The 25,819-nt window shown below is 30.4% G+C and overlaps 2 protein-coding genes across 4 annotated transcripts; both read left to right on the top strand.

Moving 5' to 3' along the window:
• Positions 1-4,065: 4,065 nt before the first annotated feature.
• OVA5 (Lysyl-tRNA synthetase, class II) lies at positions 4,066-18,155 on the top strand. Of its 3 annotated transcripts, none has more exons than XR_001047216.3 (15): positions 4,066-4,383; positions 4,691-4,909; positions 5,755-5,866; positions 6,080-6,188; positions 6,554-6,611; positions 7,365-7,433; positions 8,539-8,646; positions 14,143-14,235; positions 14,356-14,460; positions 14,616-14,822; positions 15,000-15,094; positions 15,506-15,596; positions 15,984-16,157; positions 17,510-17,588; positions 17,673-18,155. XR_001047216.3 is itself a non-coding variant. In XM_020682046.3 (15 exons), exons 1-14 carry the CDS (start codon positions 4,171-4,173, stop codon positions 17,763-17,765), a joined length of 1,746 nt encoding a protein of 581 aa, XP_020537705.1. In that variant the 5' UTR covers positions 4,066-4,170; the 3' UTR covers positions 17,766-17,803; positions 17,963-18,155. The 3 variants fall into 3 exon arrangements, 2 of the variants coding, with proteins under 2 accessions (XP_020537705.1, XP_037495155.1); XM_020682046.3 differs by lacking the exon at positions 17,510-17,588 and having other exon boundaries at positions 17,673-17,803; positions 17,963-18,155; XM_037639227.2 differs by having other exon boundaries at positions 17,510-17,551.
• A 5,095-nt stretch (positions 18,156-23,250) lies between these two features.
• Positions 23,251-25,736, top strand: LOC105640990 (uncharacterized). The gene is made up of 2 exons (XM_012225424.4): positions 23,251-24,329; positions 25,384-25,736. The coding sequence occupies exons 1-2, from the start codon at positions 23,950-23,952 to the stop codon at positions 25,451-25,453; spliced, it is 450 nt and encodes a 149-aa protein (XP_012080814.4). The 5' UTR covers positions 23,251-23,949; the 3' UTR covers positions 25,454-25,736.
• Positions 25,737-25,819: the final 83 nt, after the last annotated feature.

The following is a 25,819-nucleotide window of genomic DNA, read 5'->3' as shown; positions in this document are numbered from 1 at the left end:
AGTACACTCGAGAATTGTTAAAAAGGTTCAAAATGGAGAATGCCAAGGTATGTAGTACACCAATGAGTCCATCCTCAAAATTAGAAAAAGATGAAAATGGAAAGGATGTGGATATTAAGATGTTTAGAAGTATGATTGGTTCTTTACTATATCTAACTGCAAGCAGACCTGACATTTACTTTAGTGTTTGTTTATGTGCTAGATTTCAATCATGTCCCAAAGAATCTCATTTAATTGCTGTAAAAAGAATTCTACGATATCTTTGTGGGACTTCTAATTTGGGTCTGTGGTATTCTAAAGATGATACATTTGATCTTGTTGGGTATAGTGATTCTGATTTTGCAGGAAGCAGAATAGATAGAAAAAGCACGTCTGGAACTTGCCAGTTTCTAGGTAGCGCCCTTGTATCATGGTTTAGCAAGAAACAGACTTCTGTTGCTCTTTCCACTGCAGAAGCAGAATATATTGCTGCTGGAAGCTGTGTTGCACAAGTTCTGTGGATCAAACAACAATTGGCAGACTTTGGTCTGAAATTAGAAACTGTTCCAATCAAATGTGACAACATAAGCGCTATCAACTTATCTAAGAATCCAGTCCAGCACTCTAGAACCAAGCATATAGAACTCAGACATCACTTCATACATGATCATGTTCAAAAAGGAGATATAGTGATCGAGTTCATTCCTATAGAAAAGCAATTGGCAGATATTTTTACTAAGCCTTTAAATGAAAGCCAATTTTGCTTGATTAGAAGAGAACTGGGTATGTTAATTCTAAACTCTTAATTTTAGAACTCTGTGAGTATGTTCTAAAATGCTTTCTATATTTGATATTGAAAAACTTGTTCTGTGTTTTGTGTTCAGAAGAGCTATATAAGGTTCTGATGTGGATTTCTAATGTCACCGATTTCTAATATCTTCATCTACATCAAATTCTATTTTTTATAAAAAAAAATCAATTTTTTTAATTATGTTATTTTTATTTATTACATCTTAGTTTGTTTCTTCTTTTTTTTTGTGTTATTTCTTTTATTTTATTCTTTTTCTTAGTTTTCTTTTTAAATTGGTAATGAAATCAAGTTTAGAAAAATAAAAAGAAGATTCTTCAGAAAAAGAAAAAGCTGAGAAAGACAAAACAAAAAAAAAAGAAGAAGAAAACATTAAGTTTGGAAGAAGAAGAAGCTGATAGTAAGAAGAAGAAAGGGGGAAATAGCGTTCACAGAAGAAAACCTCCTCTGCTTCCCTTTTCTAAACAATCTGAGAATCCAACAGAAACTTCACCTGCTCAGAATATCAGGAATTCTAAAAGACTCAGAACTGATTCTAAACCTATTTGATTTCATTCTAATCTACTCTCTGATTGTGTTTCTATTTTGCTTTGTGAACAATTTTCTGTTATTTGCTCTAATTTTTATTTGTGTCTATTGTTTGCTTAAAATTTTTTTTATTTTTTTATTTTATTTCTATTTTGCTCTGATTTACTAACCCTTTTCTCTGATGACAAAAAGGGGGAGAACACAGTACACTTGATGCTTGAGTACTTGGAGGAGAACATAATATATTTATTTAAGTACTTAATCTCTTTGCTTATCATGTTCTAATCTGTGATATTTTTATTATAATGTGGGAGAACACAGTACACTTGATGCTTGAGTACTTGGAGGAGCATATAATATATTTATTTAAGTACTTAACCACTTTGCTTATAATGTTTTAATCTGTGATATTTTTGTTCTAATGTTTTGTTTCTATGTGAACAGAATATGCTTTACATGCTCTGATTGTTAGATCTTAAAACTTAATTTCAATTCTAATGTATGCTCTGATTAAAAGACTTAGAACTCTGTTTTAATTCTAATGTCAGTTTTTAAATCTGTATTCTGTTCTAATCCCCACAGATATTATATTGCACTTATTCAGGGGGAGTTTTATAGAAGTTCTAATCCTGCTTCATGATAAATCTGTTATGTTTAGAACTTGTATTTTGTTGACATGCATAAATTTAGGGGGAGCACATGATTTTATGTTTGATAAATTTATTGGTTTTGTCATCATCAAAAAGGGGGAGATTGTTGGCTCAAGGGTCAATTTTATCTTGAGATTTTGATGATTATACAAAACAAATAAATTTAATATTATTGTATGTGCTAATATTATTTTATGCAGAAATTATTGTTGAAAATTATTGAAGAAATGAAGTTTCTACATCCCAAGATTTTTATTTGAAGACCATGAAGATTAATGAAGATATTTTCTATTGGTTAGTATTATAATAAGTCTTAGGAAATTATTGTAGGATAGAGAGTAAATGATATTATAAGCACAAATCTATTTTATATCTCTCAAAAATGTTTTGAAATGTTTTTGAATAAATTTATTAAGAGGATATAGCCAAAATCTTTACTCTTCACGTTTTTCCATTCTAAAATATATTTGGAGTAAATATTTTTGGTAGCTATTAAATGATATTCTGCAAAAAGCATTTTCTGATCTAAAAAGCAGTTTCTGATTTAATATTGCTATCTGTTTCTGATACAGCTGACTGTTTCTGATATAAATGTTACACTGTTTTTTAAACTGATTTAATACAGCTATCTGTTAGTTTAAAAAACATCAGAAACTTTATTGCTCATTAAAGCAAAAATAATCTCAACGTTAACTTCAAAAGAGAATATCATCTTTTCATATAAAAACCATTTCCTCTTTTAAAAAGATTGGGTTTTGCAAAAGAGTATGAGTCTATTGTTCAAAGTTTAAATCTCTCGAAGCTCTCTCTTTAATCCCCCTATTTCTTTTCATCTCTTTGTTTCAAGAAAAATTTTTAAGAGAAAAGAAAATTTATTAACAACATTTTCTGAAGAACAGTTCTAATCTTTAAATCTGTTTTCTAAATTCATTTTCTGTTCTTCCTGTGCTTATATTTGCATTTCTCTCTGTCTATATAGATTTTGTAATCTGTTGTAGACAGGCTTTTTATTTGAAAAACTTTTGTGTAATAGCTTAGGTGAAAAGCTATGGTGTTATAGGTTATCAAGCGACCTTCTCCTTGTGTGAGATTCTAATGTCTTGATTTGAGTTTCTGATCTCTGCAAAATCAGAAAGGGGTTGAGGTTAACTAAAACCTTTGGAAAATCTAGTGGGATAAAGGTTAGATCTAGGTGTTGATCTATTTCCTTGTATTGTTGGTTTGTCTCTTACCCTTGAAAAGAGATAACATAGTGGAGGATCTCAAGATGCGTCTTGGGGAGTGGATGTAGGCGAGTTAGTGCCGAACCACTATAAATCTCTGTGTTTATCTTCTTTTACTTTCTGAAGTTTTGCTTGATTATATTCTATTTACGCAACTGTTAATCTGTTTAGAAATGCGATGTTGTTAATGAGTTTCTGATTCTAATCGTGAATAAGCTTTATCTCTGTGGAACATTAGAACTCTGGATTTCTGTATTGTGATTTTACCAAGTTCTAATCTGTCCTTCTATATTCAGTGTAATTCACAATTTGAATTATAATCAGTTTTCTAATCTTGCTTAAATTTTTGTGAAGCTGTTCTAATCGCAATAGCTGTTCTTCACAGAGTTATTCTAAAATTGCTTAAGCTTTGTGAGGAAGTTCTAAACTTGATAACTAACTCTCACAAATGCTTTCTAATTCCGCTGCAATAGAATTCTGATTTTTGTTTTTGAAAGCTAAATTTTTAGAAAATCCAATTCACCCCCTCTTGGGTTGTGCCATACATAAACGGGACCCACAAAATTTAATTGAAGTATTTTTTAATTTTTTAGGTGTATTTTTTAATTTTTTATGTTCAAATAATTTTTTTTAAACCGGTCTTCAAAATTTAAAATTTAAAATTATGCGATTCGCCGGAAAACCGATCGGAACCGTCGGTTTTGTAACCGGATCAGAACCGAAACAGAAACCGAAACCGAATGGTTTCAAACCGGAATCAAAACCAAACCTTTTCGGTTTGGTTCCGATTCCAATTTTTTTGAAACCGGAACCGTTGGTTCGGAACCGTGGCCATGCTATTATCCACAGTCGCCCCGCCCCGACTCGGGTCTAAAAAACTTGGTTTCCGCCCCGCCCCTCCCTTCTTGCTGCATGGCCATCGGTGACCAGCACTGGATAAAATAACAACAAAGCAAGTAATTAGCAAACACAGGCAAAGCAAATGGAGGTGCTCAAAGTCTGGAGCCTGTCGTCTAATCCACTTAGGCATTTTCTCCACTTAGCCACTTCTACTACCACCTCACGAACCTATTCAGCCTTAGTCCTCCGCTGCTCCGCCACCACTAGGCTCGCCGGCCGGAATCGTAGGTCCTCCTCTTCCTCTTCTTCCTCCACTTCAGACCGAGAAGCTGTTCGCGCCATTCGGCTTAAAAAGGTTGAAACAATCTGATTCTTTAATCAGTTCATTTGCAATTGCAATTCTTTTGTTCAAATTCGCATTATTAAATATAATTAATTGATAACAAAAATAAAAATAAAAATAAAATATAATTGATGAATTTCGAGGGATTATTATTATTATTTTTAATTTCTTAAATTATATTTGAGATTAAGTTACGAATGTAAAAGGAAGATTGAGTTCTGGATACTGATATTTTTCTTCTTTGAATTTTGGGTTAAAGACCTTAATTTTGTGTTGCTGGTTTTATTTGTGATTTTTGCCTTTTCCCCTTATTTTATAGGTTGAAGAACTGAGGAGCAAAGGCCTTGAGCCTTATGCCTATAAGTGGGATAGGACTCACACTGCTAATCAGTTACAAGAGATATACAGGCATTTAGCCAATGGTGAAGAGACGAATGATGCGAGTGATAATGTGTCAATAGCAGGAAGAATTGTTGCTCGTAGAGCATTTGGAAAGCTCGCCTTTCTTACACTAAGAGATGACTCTGGGACCATTCAGGTTGGCCTTTTATTTGCATTTGGTTGTGCTTTTTAACACATAGTGCTTCTTATCTTGATGCCTAGTTCACATTCACGTTTTGGATTTTTTTTTTTTTTTTTTTATTAAAATTTCAGCTTTATACTTGTGGTTCTTATATTTTCATTTTATTTTAGTAGAACAAAAATTTTGCTAAAATTTTATGAAAAAAATTATCTTCAATATTTGTGATGATGGAGATGAGGCATTATGTTATTGGACTCGTTGAAGATGCATAAATAAACATTTGCTTCAAGAATGAGAAGTTCTTTTACTGAAATGATATTGCTGCATTTTTAACTTGTCATGGTCAAGACAATCGGAAATGAAGAAAATGCTTTTGAAGAATAAAACTATTGACTCGGCAATTTTTTCTTTCCATGTGAAGCTTCTCTTTTATCTGTTGATCACTTAGTAGCTGATGCTCAGTAATCACTAAGTATATTAATATCCAGTACAAAGACAGTTTAGATGATGCTTAGCAGTTAAGACTATGTACAAGCAACCTTAAATTTGATGGTTACTGATTCTTTGTTGGCGTTACTAGTAATTGTCGTTGGATTTCATATTTTTTTGGCTAGCCATGTCCTAATCTGAAATTTTTATGACTATAGACAGAATTGATTATTACTTTATTGTCTGTATTAATATAAAACCCTTGTTTAGCATTTCAAGCTTTCTTTTGTTTAAAATACAAACATACACTCTTACACTTCCTGGTTTGCTAGAATGAGTGGTACTAGGGATCCTCATTTTCCATTCACTACCTTTAATATTCTTCTTTGTAATAAGTTTAGCTTTTCCTTTTTTATTTTTCCCTGTTATAGCTTTATTGCGAGAAGGAAAGGCTCTTAAATGATCAGTTTGAGCAGTTGAAGACTCTTGTTGATATTGGTGATATATTGGGTGCTAGTGGCTCAATGAAACGGACAGAGAAAGGTGAAACTTTTTAACATAGGATTAATTTGTTGAGCTATTGTTCCTTGAACATTATTGCCTATTTATTTATTTGGTGTGGGAGGATAGTGGCAATTATGGAATGTTATGCTTTCTTCATTTTTCCTGAACATAGAAACCATATTATTGATGTCTTCACATGATCCTTTGCAACTCCTAGTTGAATGTCATTTTTGTTCCTGGCTTTCCTATCAGGTGAGCTTTCAGTTTGTGTTAATTCTTTCTCCATTCTTACAAAGTCCCTACTTCCACTGCCGGACAAATATCATGGCCTGACTGATGTAGATAAGCGTTATCGCCAACGGTTAGTTCATTTTCTATTCTTAAGTTGTTTTGTTAAATGCTTTGTCTGTGTTGTATGATGACATAACAAGACAGTGAAATAATATTCTCTAGATTTGACTGGTGAATCATGTTCAAAAATCTTTTGGAGGATATATATAGTCACAAGATGTTAAAAATAAAACATGGAAGTGCTATATCTTAATTTTTTATGAGGCCATTAATCATTGAGGCGATTTTAAAGGATTTACGTCATGAATCATTGAGATGATTTTAAAGGATTTACACACTTTGTACTTGTCTCTGTTTACTATTTTGCAAACATCTATTTGTTAATTTTGTGATTGTTCCTTATCTCCTGCAGTGAATTTTGTTTCCAATTTTCAGGTATGTTGACATGATTGCGAATCCTGGAGTAGCTGATGTGTTTCGTAAAAGAGCTAAGGTGGATTATCTTCAGTCCCATTATTTATTGTTTTTGGTTTACAATTTTGTTGAAATTAGAATTATAAAACTGGAAGTTTCATGGTTTTTTTTTTTTGTACAATATGTACTTTTTCCTATTTTGTCTCTTCATCATCATTTTGAGCTGTAGATCTTTGTTAAGATTTTCACAAAGAATTAGGAGGAGTGGTCCACAAAGAAGAAGAAAAAGGGTTAATATCTGTAGAATTTTGCAAATGTAGAACTAAATTGTGTACATTTGGATCCATACGATTGAACTCAATTAAATTTTGATTGAGGATGAGTTGAACTAGGTTGATCATCATTTTGAGATTTCACAAGAATTATGCTATTTTTATTGATACGAGTGCAAGTAGTAACCAAAATGAATCAACTATTAAGGTTGAAGATATATAAAATTTCATTTATTGAGGCATCATTTGTTTATTATGGATAAAACCCAAACAATTTTGACCATTTGCCGAGCTGGAAGATATATAAAAAAGGTAACTTCGTGAATCCCTATTTGGCTGACTAGCCCTGGGATAGGATATGGGGCATTCGGCCTATTATCGAAGAATTCTTTATATGATCGATTAGCTGAATTATCATGAACAAGAAATTAGTTACTCTGGTTTTTGATTGGAAAATTTTGGTTGAGACAACTGATGGTTGCCATAAAATCTGTTTACTTCATTGTTTCTTATTGTTTAGCAATATAAGATTAATAATTATTGTACCTCTCTGTTGGCAGATTGTTTCAGAGATTCGCAAGACTGTGGAATCATTAGGTTTTGTGGAAGTTGAAACTCCAGTTCTACAGGTTTGTTGCCATCTTCAAAGTGCTCTTAGGTCTTGACATCTTATGTTACAGTAGTTACTATCATTTTATGGGGAAAAGATACTATATAAACTGTATATTCAAAGTTAATTTTGTATATCATTGGAATATTTAAGCAATGGCCGTCAAATAATTGAAACAACATTCATGGGATGGTCTTTTTCAAAATAAATTGTTAAAATCCTAGCCCTCATAACTTACATAGCAAAAGTGAGAATATGCAGATGAAGGTGGGTGTTAAAAGCTTAATCTAATAAACTTTGGGAATGGAAAAGTTGGGTTGCTGGAAGAATTCTTCACTTTTTTACAAAGCCTGCTTGAAGATTGCTAAATTTACCTTGAGCCTGCAATATACCAGTTGTGGAAGTGCTAGGCCTATAGATCATTAATGATAGGTCGCTGCTTGAATGTTTTCAGAGCAGGGGAAGTTTTTTAGTTCATTGATAATTTTTTGTTGTGAAATTTGGACCTCAACACATTTCAGGGTTGCACTTGGCATTGTATTATGCATGACATATATATGGAGGGGAAAGAGTCTCCTTGCGTAGAGAAAACTGCTATGTTCCAAATGCAAATTGTTACTTACTACTAACTAAGATATATAATAAAAAGATCATGTAATATTATGAGATTTTATCTGACTTTGTTTTATCACACTCTTGGTAGAATCTCAAATATGTTTGACGTCGGCAATCTCAATTGACTTGCAAGTGTGAATATTTTGTTATTTTCAGAAATAAGCAATTTTTCTTGTTAGCGTTTTTGGAGTGTTATTTTATAATCAGCATGTAAAAGGATTCTAATAAGTGTTGCTGAATCTGTTCCTACACAACTAATTTACAGAAAGTCAGTTTATCATTCTTATTTTTCTACATTGATATTTAGTGCAAGAAATGTTTTGTTTGTCCTTTTCTTATTTAAACACAGTTTTAGCTAATTTTCTCCAAAATTCTAAATTAATTTTATAAATTGCTTGACATATCTTAATTTCTTTCTTTTTACATTGCTAATGGTGTAATATGTATCTGTCAATACAGAAAAATGATTTGCAATTAGAACTTGGTTTTTAATCCATTTTTTCTACTAGGGAGCAGCTGGTGGAGCAGAAGCTAGGCCATTTATAACATATCATAATTCGCTTGGCAGGGATCTTTTTCTAAGAATTGCAACTGAGCTTCACTTAAAGAGAATGCTGGTGAGGATTTAAACTTAATTCTCTTTTTTAAGCTGTGAAATTCACTTCATTGGTAACCTTTTCTTCTCCTCTTTTCAATTACACCCTCCTTATTTCTGGGGGATGTTTAAGCATTAATTTTTCAAGTACATTATGTTGTGTTTTAGGTGCTTTTTACTGACCTCTCTTCCTTCATTTTTTTTAGTGTTCTTAGGTTATGGCTCTTACTTCGTTTATAGTTAGAAATTACTCAATTCAATGAAGCCATAATTGATTGGCATTGAATGAGGATCATTTTCCTATATTCAATTTAGTTTGCGTTATCTATTAAAATAGGTCCAGATTGCAAAACCTCAATTCACTTCCTACTTCCATGTGATCCCAGGTTTACCAGTTCTCCTGAAACTTCAATATGCTTAACCTTCCATAGTGGTGCAATTATTATTCTACAATGTGCATGTCCAAACTATCTCATTCTCACTTCTCTCAGCTTTTTCACAGCACATGCCAGTTTCACCTTCACATGAATGTTTCCATTTTTAATCTGATTTACTAATGCGTTTGTGGACATCCATGGTAACATAATCCTCTTTTGCAACACTAATTGTGCATGCGTATTGTTTTTTTGCTGTCTAACATCCATCATATATCACAGTTGGTTGAATATTACTCCTATATTTCCCTTTCGAGTTAGCTGATTCTTTTAGATCACCTACAGATCAGGTTGCAGTTCTATATTTCGCCCATCCTAATTTAATCCAATGGTTGACATCCTCCTCCTTTCCGTTATCGTTTCTTGGTTTGTTTTTTCTGTTCCTTGGGTGGTTGACATCCTCCTCCTTTCCGTTATCCTTTCTTGGTTTGTTTTTTCTGTTCCTCGGGTCCAACCCTCCAAGAACAGCATTCTTCGCTTTCTTGGTTCCTTAGGTCTATGAATTTGAAGGTGTTGAAATTAATGGACAGGTATGGTATACCCATGACCAGTGTATTAACCTGAGTCCACTAATAATAATTAATTTGTTTAATTAATTAATCAATTATAATATATAAATAAGTTTAAATATTATTTTAATTGGTTAAGGAATAAGAGTTAGAGTTTCAGTGGGATTACTGTTACTCCAACTAAAATCGGACTATAATAAAAAAGGTAGGAGAATACGTTCTCCCTACGCACTTTCAAAGAAATAGCAAGAAGAAAAAACAAAGAAAAAAACTCTCTCTCTCTTTCCTCTCGTTCGTATAGCTAAGCCAAAGGGTTTTAGCATGTAGACGCAGTTCGTTTTTCGTGATTGCTTCTGCAATTTGTAGACTGGTAATACAAGGCTAAAGGTTTATCTTTCGCTACGCTACAAGAGGTAGGTATTCAACTTGTCCACTTTTACTTTCATGTATGGGTACATGATTATTTTTTTTCTCATTGGTATCAGAACGTGAATGTCTTGTGTTCTGGTTGGTGTATCAATTGATTGAGTTGATATTAGAAATATCTAGGTGTAAATAGTTCATACTAATTGTAGAGTTTACAAATTTTTTTTTATATTCTGTTAATTTTGATGAAAAATTTAATATATATATTGTCCCAAAAATATTTTAGATCTGTTCTAAAATTTTTTTGGAATTTTTTTGTTGTATGTTATTTTTAATTGATTTGAAAGACTTTAAATTAATTAAAGTAAATATAAACTATAATAAAAAAAAAAGGAATACTATGGCGTTTTAGTTTGGATATGCATATATACATTGAAAGAGTGGAGATTATCTTTATTTACTCTCCTTTTATTAGGGTTTATATATCAAACTATAGATTAAATTAGTTGTCGGAATCAGTTTCTGAGGTGGTGTGTGGATTACACTGAGAGTGGGCTTTGTCTCCGCAGTGGTTCTGTCACTTGACAGGAACTGCTACGTGATAGCTCTTGATTGGTTATGGCTTATAAATTTTAATCAATACACTTTTCTATATCTTTTTCTCATGATTTTTCCACTGTCTACTTAAAATGATTTTCTAAATTTTTTAAATTTATTTTTCAAGATTCAGAAAATATTTTTCTTAATTTTAGTGCTTTTTTAATTAGTTAGAAATGCTGGAAAATTATAGAAAATTAAGGAAAAATAGTTTTTGGTCATGTAAAAATTTCAAAAATTATTTAAAATCTAAAATTTTCTTTTCTATTATATGGTAAATTTTTTAATTAGTTAAAGAATTCTGAATTTTTCCAAAATAAATTGAGAAAGATATTTTAGGCTATTAAAAATTTTATGAGAAAATCATAAAATTATTTTAGGTATGCCTGTTGCTTATATTGAGATTGTTATATAATGTTAAATCAATAATTATGCATGTGTATAATATATTTGATAATATTCTGTAATGTGTTATAGAAAATTATGGTGTGTGTATATAAGACTCCAATGGTAGCAAGGACTGATGAACTCAAAAACCATTGTATGAAACAATAACTAAAACGTATAAGCTCGAAAATTAATCCACATGACTTGGAGATTCTAATACCACATATGAAACAAGTTCATAAAGCCTATCAAGAGATAATATGAAAAGGTTGTTTAATGGAAGGGAGGTATTTAAATAGAGCTCTTATGCCTATCCCATTTCTAAATAGAGACTCCCCTCTTTCTTTAAGCTACCTTTCCATATTATTTCCTAACAGGTTTCATGGACACGTACCATGTGGTATTAGAATCTTTAGGTGATATGGATTATTTTCCAAGCTTAATTTTATTTTATAAGCTTTTCTTTTCATTTTATACAGTTGTCTTTTTTTTTTTTCAGCAGTCATTGCCGCCATTGGAGTCTTGCACCATAATTTTCTATAACATATTATTACATAAAATTATTAAATATATTATACACATATGCATAATTATTGATTTAATAATATATAATACTCCCAATATAAGTAATAGATATATCTAAAATAATTTTATAATTTTTTCAAAATTTTTTAATGGCCTAAAATATTTTTCTCAATTCATTTTGAAAAAATTAGAATTATTTTAACTTATTAAAAAATTCATCATATCATAGAAAATAGTATTCTAGATTTCAAAATAATTTTTATATGACCAAAAACTATTTTTTCTTAATTCTATATATTTTTTCAGCATTTTTAATTAATTAAAAATGGTCTAAAGTAAAAAAAAAATATATTTTTTAGACTTGGAAAACTAAATTTAAAAATTTCAGAAAATCTGAAAGATTATTTTAAGTAAACGGTGAAAAATTCACGACAAAAAGAAATAGGGAAGCTTATTGATTAAAATTCATAAACCACGGCCAATCAAGGGCTACCAAATAGCAATTCCTGCCAAGTGGCAGAACCACTAGCCTAGACAAAGCCCACTCTTAGTGCGTCAGAGAGTGTAATCCACACACCACCTTTGAGATTGATTCCGGTGGGGGGATTTAGGGGCACCTAATAATGTTTAAATGGTTAATTTTCACAGATCACATGTTATTGAAAAACAAATCTTTTAGCCTTAGAAACGTCATGACTTTATTGATTGTCCATTGACAATCCAAACTAGAACGCCATATTGTTCCTTTTTTTTATCATAGTTTATATTTACTTTAATTAATTTAAACTCTTTTAAATCAATTAAAAATAACGTATAATAAAAAAAAAATTTTAGAACAGATCTAAAATATTCTGGGACAATATACATGAAATCTTTCATAAAATTGACAATATATAAACTCTACAATTAATATGAGCATATTTACACCTAAAAATGTCTAATATCAATCCAACTTATTCAATTGATACACAACTAGAACACAAGGCATTTATGCTCTGATACCAATGGTAATAAAATATTCATGTACCCACACATGAAAATAAAAGCGGGTGGATCAAATACCTACCTCTTGTAGTGTAGCGAAAGATAAACCTCTAGCTAGGGGTGTAATTCGGACGGTATGAAATGGAATGATCCTCATCCCAATTCCGTTCTATAATATTTTAGAATTTGAAATTGCATTCCATTCTCTTCTAAATAATTCTTGGAATTTAAAATTTTGTTTTATACCATTCCATTGAAATTCGGTAGTTCCAAATTTCTTAGCCAATTACAAATCTAACATATTATGACATGTAAATTTTTAACTTTAATAAGGAATAATCACCATATTTTTATATATACAAACTAAAAAGACATAATTAAATTTTAAAAATAATAAATTAATATCACATATAACTAAAAATCAAAATATTTAGTCTTCATGTTTATAGATAGTAAATATAGTTTTCCCTTAACATTTAATAATTCAGTTCATATAACTAACAGCTTAATAATTAATAATAATATTATAAAATCAACAAAAGATAATACCATTCATATTAAGATGTATCAATATGTGTAGTTACCAAATCTGTTAAAAAGTGCTAAATCCACAACAAAAATATACATTATGAGTTTAAGTATACTAAAATATTTCAAACCATATAATCTAATAAAAAGTAAGACATTATAACTTATAATCGTTATTTTCAACTTAAAAAAGTATATATGAGCATTCAAGCACATAATATATATTAATTACTAGTTAGGGTTAGGGTTAAAAAAATTCTATTAAACTACATAGTTTTAGAATTAAATAGAGGTTTTCTTAAATAATATGAAGAATTAAAGATATTTTATTCTAATCTTTAATGTTTTATTTGAAAATATATAATTATAAATTAAATAGAAATAAAATAAAAATTCAGTATATGGATTGGAATATGGAATTTTATTTTTAGTTTCCATTCCATATTCCATATACCAATATTTTAAAAAATGCACTTCATTTTAAATTCCGTATTCCAAAATTCCATTCCAAATTAACATTTGGTTTGGAATTTCGATTTGGATTGGAATATTCCGATCCAAGTTATACCCCTACCTCTAGCCTTGTATCTCCAGTCTACTGATCGTAGAAGCAATCATGAATGACAAATTGCTCATTTTTCCACAGTCGAAAAGCCTTTGGCTTAGCTGTACGAATGAGAGAGTTAAACATAATTGGGAGAGCTTGTGCTTAAAAATAATCAAGTCGACTCGTTTTAAGAAACGAGGTAAAAATAACATGATGTTGTAGTTGCTACAATTATTTGTAATAACATGATGATGTTGTGGTTGCTACAATTATTTATAATTGTGCTGAAATCTGTAGTAAGTTGCAAAATGTGATTTCTTAAGAAATTGAGTGGACTAGTGAACTCAGGTTAGACATTTTATATGTCTAAACTATCATTTGCATAATGTTGTAAATTGAATTTTTGTTTTAGTATGCATGCGCTCCTTGTGAGAGGAGAAAGAACAACTCTATGATGTGGATCATACCATATGTGCGAAATGATGACCAAATGAGTTGCAAAAGAAAGTAATCTCAATTTTTGGTTATCTGAGACTCTTTGAGAATATTAGTTCTCTAAACTAGTACCCTTATGAATTTTGCTTTTATATTTGACATTAGCTGAATGTTACCTACTTGTGTATTTCTTTTCTGTAATATAGGTTGGGGGATTTGAGAAAGTATATGAAATTGGCAGAATATTCAGAAATGAGGGCATTTCAACTCGTCATAATCCAGAGTTTACCACTATAGAGGTAATTTTTTAGAGCTCTTATGCCTATCCCAGTTTTACATTATAGACTTTACGTATTCCATGCTCACTTTCATTTTTCTTGATGGCAATCTGACCAATGTTGTTACTAGTCTGGTCTTAGATGTATGAAGCATTTTCAGACTACCAAAGCATGATGAACATGGCAGAAGAAATTGTCACTCGCTGTGCTCTTGCTGTTCATGGGAAGCTTACTATTGATTATCAGGTAATGATACTGTGCCAGTAGCTATGCCATTTGATGTATCTAACATTTGTCTATATTTGCGATTCAATGATTTGAGAATACTATACTGTTTCACCTCTCCACAAGAGTGGCCAATCATTATATCTGTAAAAAGCTTGTGTAATGCGTCATTGCAGGGGGTTGAGATTTGTCTAGAGCGGCCTTGGAGAAGGGAAACCATGCACAATCTAGTAAAAGAGGCCACTGGAATTGATTTCAGTAAACTCAGTAATGATCTTAAAGTTGCTAGAGAAGCTACCTTGAGAACAGTTGGACATGGGCTTGAGAATAAAGATAAATCTGCCATAGAAGCGTGCCCTTCTATTGGCCACCTCCTCAATGAGGTAACTGCACTATCACTGATACTACATTCTTGCATGTACATTTCACAGCTAATTTCCCCTTGCAGGCTGTTGCTTTCACTTCAATGCTGATGTAAGATGTTTTCATTTGATACAGGCTTATTTTGCTTCCATTTTGTTACTGCTGGATAATCTATTTTACATATTTTAATTGTCCAGGTTTTTGAAATTGTTGTAGAGCCGAACCTCTTGCAACCCACTTTTGTTTTAGATTATCCAATTGAGATATCTCCTCTAGCCAAACCACATCGAAGGTATAAAAATTTTACCGGGAACAGAATGTCATTCATTTTATATGCATATCTTCCGAATCTTTCCTCTTAAATTTCTTGGTGTGCTTGCCAACACATGTTCTTGATGTGGAGAACAGTGGAAAATGGACATTTCTTTTGCATTTCGAATTTAAGTTGTCTACATGTGGGCTCTTTTTGCTCTGTTATTATCGTCGATGCTATGTGTAACTTCTATATTACCTTATCTAAATTCATGTGTTGTATTGTGTAAATATTGTCCAATGCATAAACAAAATCTTTTTCATGTTATATATTGAGGTGGTGTAAAAGAGGAATTGCAATACTTATGAAGTCTTTGAATGTGTTAGATCTGTCTTTTTTTATTTGTTATTTATTTTTTTATCATTTTTACCTTTTATTCCTTCACAATAGGCATGCAGGCTTGACTGAGAGATTTGAACTCTTCATCTGTGGTCGTGAACTGGCAAATGCATTTTCTGAATTGACTGATCCCGTTGATCAGGTAAGTATTAATAGAGTTTATTGATGTTTATTTTGCTTCTCTCTTGATGCTGTCTTGTATGCCTACACTATAGTGCTGGTACCAAAATTGAAGCAAGCATGTATTATTCATGCCCTATGCCTGATTCTCTCTTGCTTTTGTCTCCCTTTTAACTTCTTAAGTCCCTCATTCAAAAGGAAGTATTGATATGATCTGCATATGATGGCTTATGTGGACTAATACTAACAACTGAGACTCTTGAGCTATGCCTTCTGTCCTAACCCACCCTAGTTGTTTGACCAATAGTCCACATGGGCTTGAGTCGTGACACTATTTTTTGTCCTTTTCGTGCATCATGGAATTTGTAATTGGGTCTGAAAAAGGTTTGTCAATGTTTAATGGTGGCAGAGAGGACGCTTGGAAGAGCAAGTGAGACAACATAATCAGAAAAGAGCAGCGGCTATTTCAGAAGTAGATCATGTAGAAGAGAAAAAACATGAACATGATGATTCATATGAAGTGACACTTGATGATGACTTTTTAACGGCTCTGGAGTATGGAATGCCTCCTGCTTCAGGAATGGTAATCATCTCTTTAACAGTGCATTTTTGTTTTTTCCAAAAGATGTTTGGAACTGAAATGACTGCTTTCTAATAAAATAGATGTTATTATAGAGATAAAAAAAAAAAAATTCCTGCAGCATCAGTGCCTCTAGAAAAAAAGTGATACAAATTAACAACTAAGCCTTCGTTCCAAACTAGTTAGAATTGGCTATATGAATATTTTGTTTCCAATATCCGCTCTGATCAAGTTAATAGCAATGTAAAGCTAAGTATAAGTTGGAAAAAAATTTGAATTACTTTTTGAATGGGGAATTTTAAAATCATTTGATATATTAATAAATAGAACAAAGCATAAGATAGACAATAACAACTAACTAGGGTTTGTTATATGAATCTTTTATCTCCATTCTGTTTTATTCATATATTCTCACTAATATCTAAAGACTGCAGATCCTTCGCACAACTTTTCTCTAAGCAGTTCTAGGTTGACTTCTTCCTTTTTTAGCATCCTCCACTACCAACGTATCACATTTATGAACTGGTGCTTGTTGGGATACATTATCGTACCTTAAATGTCCTTTTCTCATTTTATCTCTAGCTTCTGCTGCTTGTACCTTTTGTCCGATTTGCTCATTCCTAATCTTGTCCAATCATATGTGATCACACATCCATCCTATCATTTGCATCTCTTCACTACAGCATTCATCTTGTGAACATGTTGGGCATTCGGTTGGGGCATTCGATGCCCCAACATTGACGCCCATATAGCATCGCTGGTCTCATCACCGTTCTATAGAAGTTACCTTTCACCTTGTTAGATATCTTCCTATCGCATATTACACATGTAGTATTCTTCCATTTTACCCATCCTACTCAAATTCTATGGAAAACATCTTTATCCATGAGACCCCCTTTTGGAACATAGCCTAGATATTTGAATCAATCATTTTTGAATACCATTATACCATCTAATCTAGTCTCACTTTCCTACTTCATTAAACCGAACTTGCTGTGCATGTATTCCGTCTTACTTCTGCTTAGCTTAAAACCCTTGTCCTCTAGTAAAAGTGATAAATATCGAAGTTTATTTTTTGTGACAGCAAGTTACTTTGGAGTATCAAGATGCAATGAATTTTTGAGGCGCCCACACTCATTGCTCATTTTACCATAATAAAGATGCCTGTGTTGCATTTTTCACAGTTATTATTTTTTTATGAAGCGTTTTTCACGGTTATTGTTTTTTCGTGAAGCATTTTTCACTTGTAATATCAAGCATAGAAGAGTCTCTTAGTCTGAATTTTTGTCCTGTTAGATTTAAATCAGGCATGACAAATAATAATTCTAAATTCTTCATTTATATAATCTATGTAGGAATTGTAAGCCTTGAATTGGTGGATAAAGCGATTGAAGGGAGTTGAGTCAATGTTTCACATAGAAAAGGAGAATGATGGTTTTGATAAGCTAAAATTTCTTATTTCCTGTATATGTGTTTTTTGAGTAAATTACAATGGTTTTTCTCTTTTCTTTTGCCTAGGGACTTGGAATTGACAGGCTGGTGATGCTATTGACAAACTCTCCTAGCATAAGAGATGTTATTGCTTTTCCTGTGCTCAAGGTTGAGCAGTAGGCTTGCAACAAAAGCTGGTGGATTTGCTTACATTCTGTGTTAGTAGTTATATACTGTCAATTGTCAAAGAAAATAATGTTCTCATTCTTTTTTTTCACCCCTTTTCTTTCTATTTGGGGTTGGGAAAGCACTGGTGGGATATAGCTTCCTTCTACATAAAATCGAAATTTTGATTCAGGTCTTTTGTTTTTCTTTAGATTTGAGAAAATACAGTAGGCCTGTTAAAGTTAGGTTGACCCTGGCATTTTTGGAGGTCTCAATTGTATGATTAGATCTGGAATCTGAGAGAATTTTTCCCCAATGGCCCGTTTTGTTGATGTTGGAACTTCTTGTAAAATCTCTCCATCAGAATTTCTGCTTATATCGAAAAGCAACTGAACTTTCCTTCAAGAGTTATGTTTTCTTGAAAATGTAGTCTCAGTGGTGCACAGAAACTCCTAACCGTGAGCGTTTCTGCGTTTCTGAAGCATTTCTGCCTATCATGTAAAATTATATTTTAAATGCAACATAGTGTAGTCTTCTTTTGCTTGAAGATGAGTTTGGATGATCACTTAATCAGATGGAGAGAGATTTTTTTATTTTGACTAGGATGGTTAAAGGTACATTTAGAAAGAAAAATCTTATTTTCTGTCGTTGGCTTGGTACAATTTAAAGGATCTAATGCTGTGTCTGGATTTATGGATTTGAACTTTGTATTAGGATCTGAATAAAATCCATTTGGATTAGTTAATTATTTATGGATTTGGATTTTAATAAGATATATAAAGATTGTGGAAATTTATAAGTGATGAATTTCCTACCTTCAATGTGTTCTAAATACACTAAATCTCAAAATTTTAAATTTCAAATCAAAATTCAAACACTATATTTCAAAACACAGAATTAGATTGAAACTCGGCCAGAAACAATAATATCCCTAATAACTACCGTCGTTTGAAAATTGATTTTGTATTAAAAATTGTTTTAATTTTTTTTTTTTTTTTTTTTGAAAATAATGAATATAAGTTTAGTATATCATGATATATTTGGTTACTTTTCTGAGTAAAAATGGGTCCATTTTTAAATATGACGACAAAAAAACCTTCTATATATTCTCCTGAACATTGTATTTTCAAAAATTTATTACAACTTACACCAGTAAAAAAATTTAATATACCAAACTTTAATGGAGGGACATGTCGCATTACTAGACTTTATTGGTAAAAAAAAAAAAACCTTACCGGAACTTGAAGATCTGAAGTCTCCAACCCCAAGCAATAACTAGATAAAACTCTTAAATAACGAGTAACAACCCAATGAAAGGAGATAAATTAATAACTTCATTAAGAGGGTACTAAAAACACTAAAAACTCACTAAGAGACTAACAAATTGTTTGGTAAGAGGTTATTTAATAGGTTTGGAGAGTAAAGCAAGGTATAAGGGGGGTTATTTAGTCGTTTAAGAAGAAAGTTTAAAAGAGAAAGAATGATTTTTTAAAAGTTATTTGAAGGATTGAAAACCCATTTAAACACCTCAATCTTGAACGTCCCAAATTAAGGTGTAAGCATGGTTAAAAATTTCAATTTTCAAAATTATCCGTAATTATATTTATAAATCTTTCATGGCAAGGGTATTTTCATAATATTTATATTTAACACTATCTTCCTCCACTATCAAACCAAACAAAATAATATTATTAAACTTTCGTTTACCATACCTTCCCCACAAACACAAAAAAGATATTTACTATATTTTCTCGTACCATACTTTACTATGATCCCTCTCTCCATTCATCCAAATAAAAGCGTAAGAGAGTATAAAAAATACTCAAGACTCGAGACTAAAAAAGCTAAACAAAATAAAGAAAAATGATAGAAGGAGGCGAAAAGAAACCACCGAGGACTCAAGAAGTCAGTCCACTGCAATAGTATAGAAAGAAAATCTAGAAGAACACAAGGAATAGAAAGCTGGAAAGGAATTTTACGACTAGTTTTTTTTTTTTTTTCTTTTCCCCAGCCTTAATATAGTAATACGGTAAATTAATATTTTAAAATTGTTTTAATTTTTATTCCTTTTGATTTACATGATAGAAATTGAACGGAAAACAATAATTACTACAAAAGAAGAACTATACCTTGAGAAAGTTGTAAATGAGTCAAAGGTTAATTCCCTAAAAGAAAATAATAATAATAATAACTCGTTAGAATTCGTTAAATACATTTAACCAGACAAACTTAAGCTTATAAAAAAGCTTGGAGACTGAACCTATAAATGAGTTGTAATCTCTTTTTTTTTTTTTTTCACTACAAACTATAAGTAAATTGAATTCTTAGTTATAGATTGGCAACTGTCTATACATTAAATGAGTAAAATTCGAGTTAAGTATGAGCTACACACTCTTTTAAAAACACACTCAAATTTTAAAACTTAAATGAAACTCGATCTAAGTTCAAACTTAAATATATAGCTAATAAGTAAGTTCAAGTCTGGTAGAAATCAATTTAGATAACAAATGATCTTAGAATTCATCTTGAACTTTCTAGAAAAGCTTCTTTTAATCTAAGATACTTGGGTTTTTGGTAATTCAACAAACAGAAATGAGCCACATGGTTATGGACATAAAACCATGGTAATTTATTTTACCTCCTTATATTTTGGAGAGTAAAACCATGGTAATTTACTTTCCTTATGCTTTGTTTGGATGGAGGGAGGATGTAAAATGAGAGAGTAAAATGTTACTATTCATTTTACCTCCTTATTTTTACTCTCTTAGTTTGGTTTCAAGGGAAAATAAAAGGATGGGAGTAAAATAAATTTATTTTACTTAGTTACACCTTTGTTGTTTTTATTTTCCTCTCATTTTGGAGAGTAAATTGGAGGATGTCCAAAATAAAGATATTTTACATCCACTCCTTATACCTCCTTGCCAAACAAGGTATTTTGCAAATTCCAAGAAACTTTCACTTATTATTTTACATCTGTCCTTATTTTACATCCAACCAAACAAGCTCTTAATTAAATCGGTATCGGGGCTCAGTTTAATAAGTATGGTAGCAAATATCTTAAATATTTAGACCAAAACAAGGGTAACATGAAAATTATTAACAATTGTATAGTGAAATTCAGAGTTAGTTGAACCAAGCATGGATTTGGTTTTGAAATTATTCATTTCAAATCTTAGGAAGGATGAAATCATGAAATCGTAGCAAAACCATTTTTAAGCAGTTTGAAAAATAATTTTAATTTCGGTAAAGAAATAAATTAAATAATAATGTGAATATATAATAATAAATTTCAGTAAGCATGAAAACATAAATTCAATCCTTGAAAAGTGTATTCGTTGAGAGATAAAAAAATCTTTATATTTTATAACCCGAAAAGAGATTATATTCCTTAGTTCTAAAAAAAAAACTAAACAGTTTAATAAAAGTCTTAAAATTTATAATTTACAATTCAAAAAATAAAAAATCAAAATCAAAATATATAATTTGAGTTATGATTTAAAATCGAGAATCATACCTTAAATCTAATTGGATAAGAACGATTTGATTTTATAATTCAAAAATAAGAATAAGCATTGAGAATGATCTTATAATTCAAAAACAAGAAAATATAAATTTTTGAACGATTTGAAATACTATTGATGAAGGTGGAAGGTGGCGACAAGACAAACAGACAACTTAGCTAAGTGTAGCAACAAAGAGTGTCAAAACGACTATTCGTTAGCTTGGTCAACCAATAAATGTGTTTTCATATTGTTTAATTGTTACGTGAAAGTTCCACATTCAAATCTTGAATAACAAAATGTATACATTATATGGAATTATCAAATTTTTTCATTTGATTGAGAAAAAATAGATGGAATTGATAGATTTTATTGTATAACCCTAATTCCGTCGTTTTATAAAATTATCTTATAAAATAAAATTCCATTAATTTGCAATTTATAAATTCCACATTCCGTGGATTTTGTAAAATTTATCGATTCAACATTCATCGATCTAAACGATCTCTAAAAAATAAAATTAATTTTTAAACTATTTAGTGAAGATTTTCTTTTATCAAGAATTTCAATCGACTGTTTCAAATTAAACTACAAAAAGGGTAAAAAAAAAAAAAAAAGTTAAAATAGTGAAATATTTTTTCTAAAACATCATTTCCCTATAAAATATTTCCTATAAGTAAATGACTTGTGATGAGAGCAAACACATCATTCAAAGAAAAAGCTTCTATTGAGCATAAAAAGAAAACAAGTTGAAGGATGGAATAACCCATTAAGGTTTGAGAAGAGAAAACATTATTCTTTTCATTTTTATATTAGAGGATTAAATGTAGAAAATTAGAATATTTCTTGCTATTCAATCTCAAGAAATTCTTTTATTCAGGTCAGGACCATCAAACAGATGTCTCTTACACTTTTCCCCTTCTCTATGTATTTTTTCTTTTTTCTAATTTCTAGTGACTCCATTATAATAAAAAAAATTTTGAGATTACTGATTAGGGTCTTAATTTTCAAAACATGTTAATTTTCCTTTTCTGTTTACTAGTTTTCTCGAACTTCCGTTACACATTGTTTGAACCAGTTGATTTTCACATTGCAAGTAAATGTATATATATAATTTTTTTATTATTTTTTATTATAAATTATAATATTATGAATAATTTATATAACTAAAAATCTAAAAACATTCATAAAATAGAAAAAAATAATATTTTATGAAATAATAAAATAAAAAAATTTTCTCAAAGTAAGTATTAGTTTGACTTAAACTAAAAAAAGTATTAGTTTGATTTGTTTTATTACATTTTAAATTTATATTGTATTATAAATTATGGATAGCTAGTTTAATAACTAGTATATTAATCATTTATTTATAATTTTGATTTCTTTTTTCTTTTTGCTAAATTCTATGAGCATATAAATTAATTTTATCCAATAATTACTTTTTGCTAAATTCTAGTATAATAATTACTTTTTACTCTATTATCCGTTGAGACAGTGAAATATAATTTTTCTTTTCGAAAGTTGAAACACAAAATTTATAATTAATCCTTTGATGAAACATTAATTAAACAACTGACACCTATTAAGACAGTTAAAAGCAACTAAACAAGTAAATTTTACGGAACAAGCCCCAACATCCTAATCATAGGCTTGTTTTCAAGCCTTGTTTTAATCTTCGCAATTAAAATTTCAAAATTTTGTTATTTTTCGCAATTTATAGTTTTCAATTGTTTTAGTTTGTATAATTTTTACCTCTCAATGAGGTTTTTTGAATTAAGGAAACAGCTAATTCTTATAAATTATAATAAAATCAAAGATAATCGGACAAAATTATCCTTATTTTAAAGTTAAGAATAACTTGTAAACATAGTTATTCTCTCTAATACAATAAGCCTAATATTGAAAAACCATCATAGTTTGGAAAATATTTTCACATACTTATATTTGGGAAATAACCTTACAATTCAAGCTCTCTTTTTCAATACATTTGATCTCCAAAACATTTAACATTTTTCACTTTATTTTGATTCTCTAGAATTTATAAATATAGTAAATTCATCAAAAATTCAAAGCATGAATGCATCAGAGCAAATTGTCCCCTTCACATATTGTTTGCATTGCAATCATTTATTCTCATAACAATTAAAGATTTGTTCTTGACATGTGTAATCTGAACAAGAAATAATCCTATTGGATCTTCTCTCTCTGTCTCTCTCTTCCTCTGTATAAGAAGCTGAAGTTTTTGCATTCTTTTTGTTGCTATTACCCATCTGATTAAATTCGGTTTTCTACTGTTCTAGTGGTGAATTGAAAATACTCACATTTGAAGTGAATTGGTATAAAAGGGTAGCATTGTCATTTTCATTAATCTACAGAAATTGTTTTCTTTCAAGGAAGATTACGAGGCTTTTGTCTTTTCCTGCCACCAGGGAAACAGGGGAGACAGAAACAGAGGTTGCCCATTTTCATTAATGGAGTTTTAATTCATTATCAAAACCCTCAAAAAACTCGAATTTCTACGTGGGTTTTCTTTTTTCCTTTAAAAGATTTTGATTTGCTAATTCAAAATTTGACTACATATGCAAAAACCAAAAAAGCTTAATTAGGCTCTGTTTTAGTTCAAATATTCTCAAAAATAAGAGATTTAACTTCAGAATTTAGATCCATGTGGAGTTATAAAATGGCTTAATATTTAGTTCATGCTCAAATCAAGAAATTTTCCCTTTTTGTTGATGAGGGTTTTGATTTGCAAGATCCATTGTTCTTTAATTTGCTTTTGCCAGCCTTCTACTACTTTATATAAAGCAGGGCCATTAAAATTGGAAAATAGCCCTCATGTATCTTCAAGTACAGTTATATCAGTTGGTACTGCTTCTTCTTATGATAATGTGTCTAATGACTCCATTGGAGTGAAAGAAGAGAGTGTAAATGTAGATGGAGAGGAATTGCAGCCTCAAAATTGCAACAAAGGTGGTCTTAAAAAATCTTCTTTGGGTTCAAAAGAAGTTCAGAAGAAAAGAGTACAATGGATGGATTTCTTAGGGAAAGAACTTGTTCAGATCAGAGAATTTGAATCCAGGTTTGTACTTTCTTTAGTTATTTTTCTTCTGTCTACTTTAATTCCTTTTTTTTTTTTTTTTTTTTTTTTGGGCTTGACATCTGCATTTATTTTTAGAACTTGAGATCGAGGAAAATCACATTAATTTTATGACTTACCTTCATTTATTGTTCTTGCCAAAAAATGGGGGAGAGAATGAACTTGAAATTTAAAAGAAAAGGTTATCAGATTAGATGAATCATTGTAAGTTCATTGAATCCAATTCCTAAAATAGGATTCCATTTTTTGTTTGGTTCTTAAGGAATTCAAATGTTCTTTGCCATTTTTGTATTTTAATTATTTGAATTTATATATTGAAATCATATTTGTTTTTAAGTTTCATAAAACCAATAAATCCTATTTGGTTATCTGCAGAAGAAATTTGGTACAGGTTTTTTTTTTTTTTTTTTTTTTTTTTTTACAGAATTGGTTATACAGAAGTTTATTGTCAATGTTTACTGGGAAAAAAAAAAAAAAAGCATATTAGCTATGGTGAATTGGTGATTACTAAAGCATCTTAGCTATTGTCAATGTTTACTGGGAAAAAAAAAAAAAGAAGCATATTAGCTATGGTGAATTGGTGATTACTAAAGCATCTTAGCTATTGTCAATGTTGGATTTAGCTTTTGATATATATTGCGAGTAAAACAGTATAGATTCTTTTGTTTTAGGGAAAATATTTTAATGAATTTGTTCCATAAAACACAATTTATATTAAATCATGAATATGAAAACTCAGCTTTGGAAGAAAATAGAGTTTCTGGGCAGGATAGGTTTATGTTTGGCTTTAATTCCTAGAGTTGAAGCTTTGATCTCAACAAGTCGTCGAATAAGTTCTTTCATCATTTGAATTTAATGATGTATTTTTCTAAAACATGGTGGAGATAAGAATTCTCCATGCCAATAATTTCTGTTTGTCCAATCTTATTGAAGAACAAGTTTGAAGGTATTGAGATACACATTAGAAATCATAAATTATTGATAAAGACATGCTATTCATATATTCTGATAATACACTTTGTTGATCTTTCTTTAGTGAAACCGAAACCGAAGATACTGGTAGTGAAACAAAGTACTGTAGTGGCTGTTCCTGCATAATTCTTTGACATTCAATTATCATCCCTCAAACAAGTTGCTGGATTGACAGCTGCAATCACACAAGAAAAAAGAAAAGAATTTGTCACCGCAGCAAAAGGATTATTACTACAAGAGACACATTCAGGTTTACATTTCATTTGGTTTTGAGACATCCTCTCTCCAATTCAAGATATTTCTAAGGGAAAGCAATATAGCTAATGTTTTTAACTTTTCTTTCCAAGATGTCATGAAATTGTTTGTTAATTAAATTTATTAAGCGATTATGAAATTCCATACAATTTCACAATCCAATTCTGCTAAGTTATTTTCTTTCATAAATGTTAAAGAATCCATTCTTATTATTCTTTATTACTGAGGCTAAGTTTAGGAAATAG

The sequence above is a fragment of the Jatropha curcas genome, chromosome 7, assembly GCF_041381405.1.
Source record: "Jatropha curcas cultivar XTBG-Jc1 chromosome 7, XTBG_Jcur_1.0, whole genome shotgun sequence".
Classification (NCBI taxonomy): domain Eukaryota; kingdom Viridiplantae; phylum Streptophyta; class Magnoliopsida; order Malpighiales; family Euphorbiaceae; genus Jatropha; species Jatropha curcas.
This window is presented reverse-complemented; position numbering and strand designations above follow the sequence as displayed.

Excerpts from the sequence above, each read along its gene's own strand:
- LOC105640990 (XM_012225424.4), top strand. The coding sequence starts at position 23,950 with ATGCTCAAATCAAGAAATTTTCCCTTTTTGTTGATGAGGGTTTTGATT. Across the intron at positions 24,330-25,383 it reads ATCAGAGAATTTGAATCCAG|TGAAACCGAAACCGAAGATA; the intron begins GTTTGTACTTTC and ends ATCTTTCTTTAG.
- OVA5 (XM_020682046.3), top strand. The coding sequence starts at position 4,171 with ATGGAGGTGCTCAAAGTCTGGAGCCTGTCGTCTAATCCACTTAGGCAT. Across the intron at positions 5,867-6,079 it reads AATGAAACGGACAGAGAAAG|GTGAGCTTTCAGTTTGTGTT; the intron begins GTGAAACTTTTT and ends CTTTCCTATCAG. Across the intron at positions 14,461-14,615 it reads AGCTTACTATTGATTATCAG|GGGGTTGAGATTTGTCTAGA; the intron begins GTAATGATACTG and ends GCGTCATTGCAG.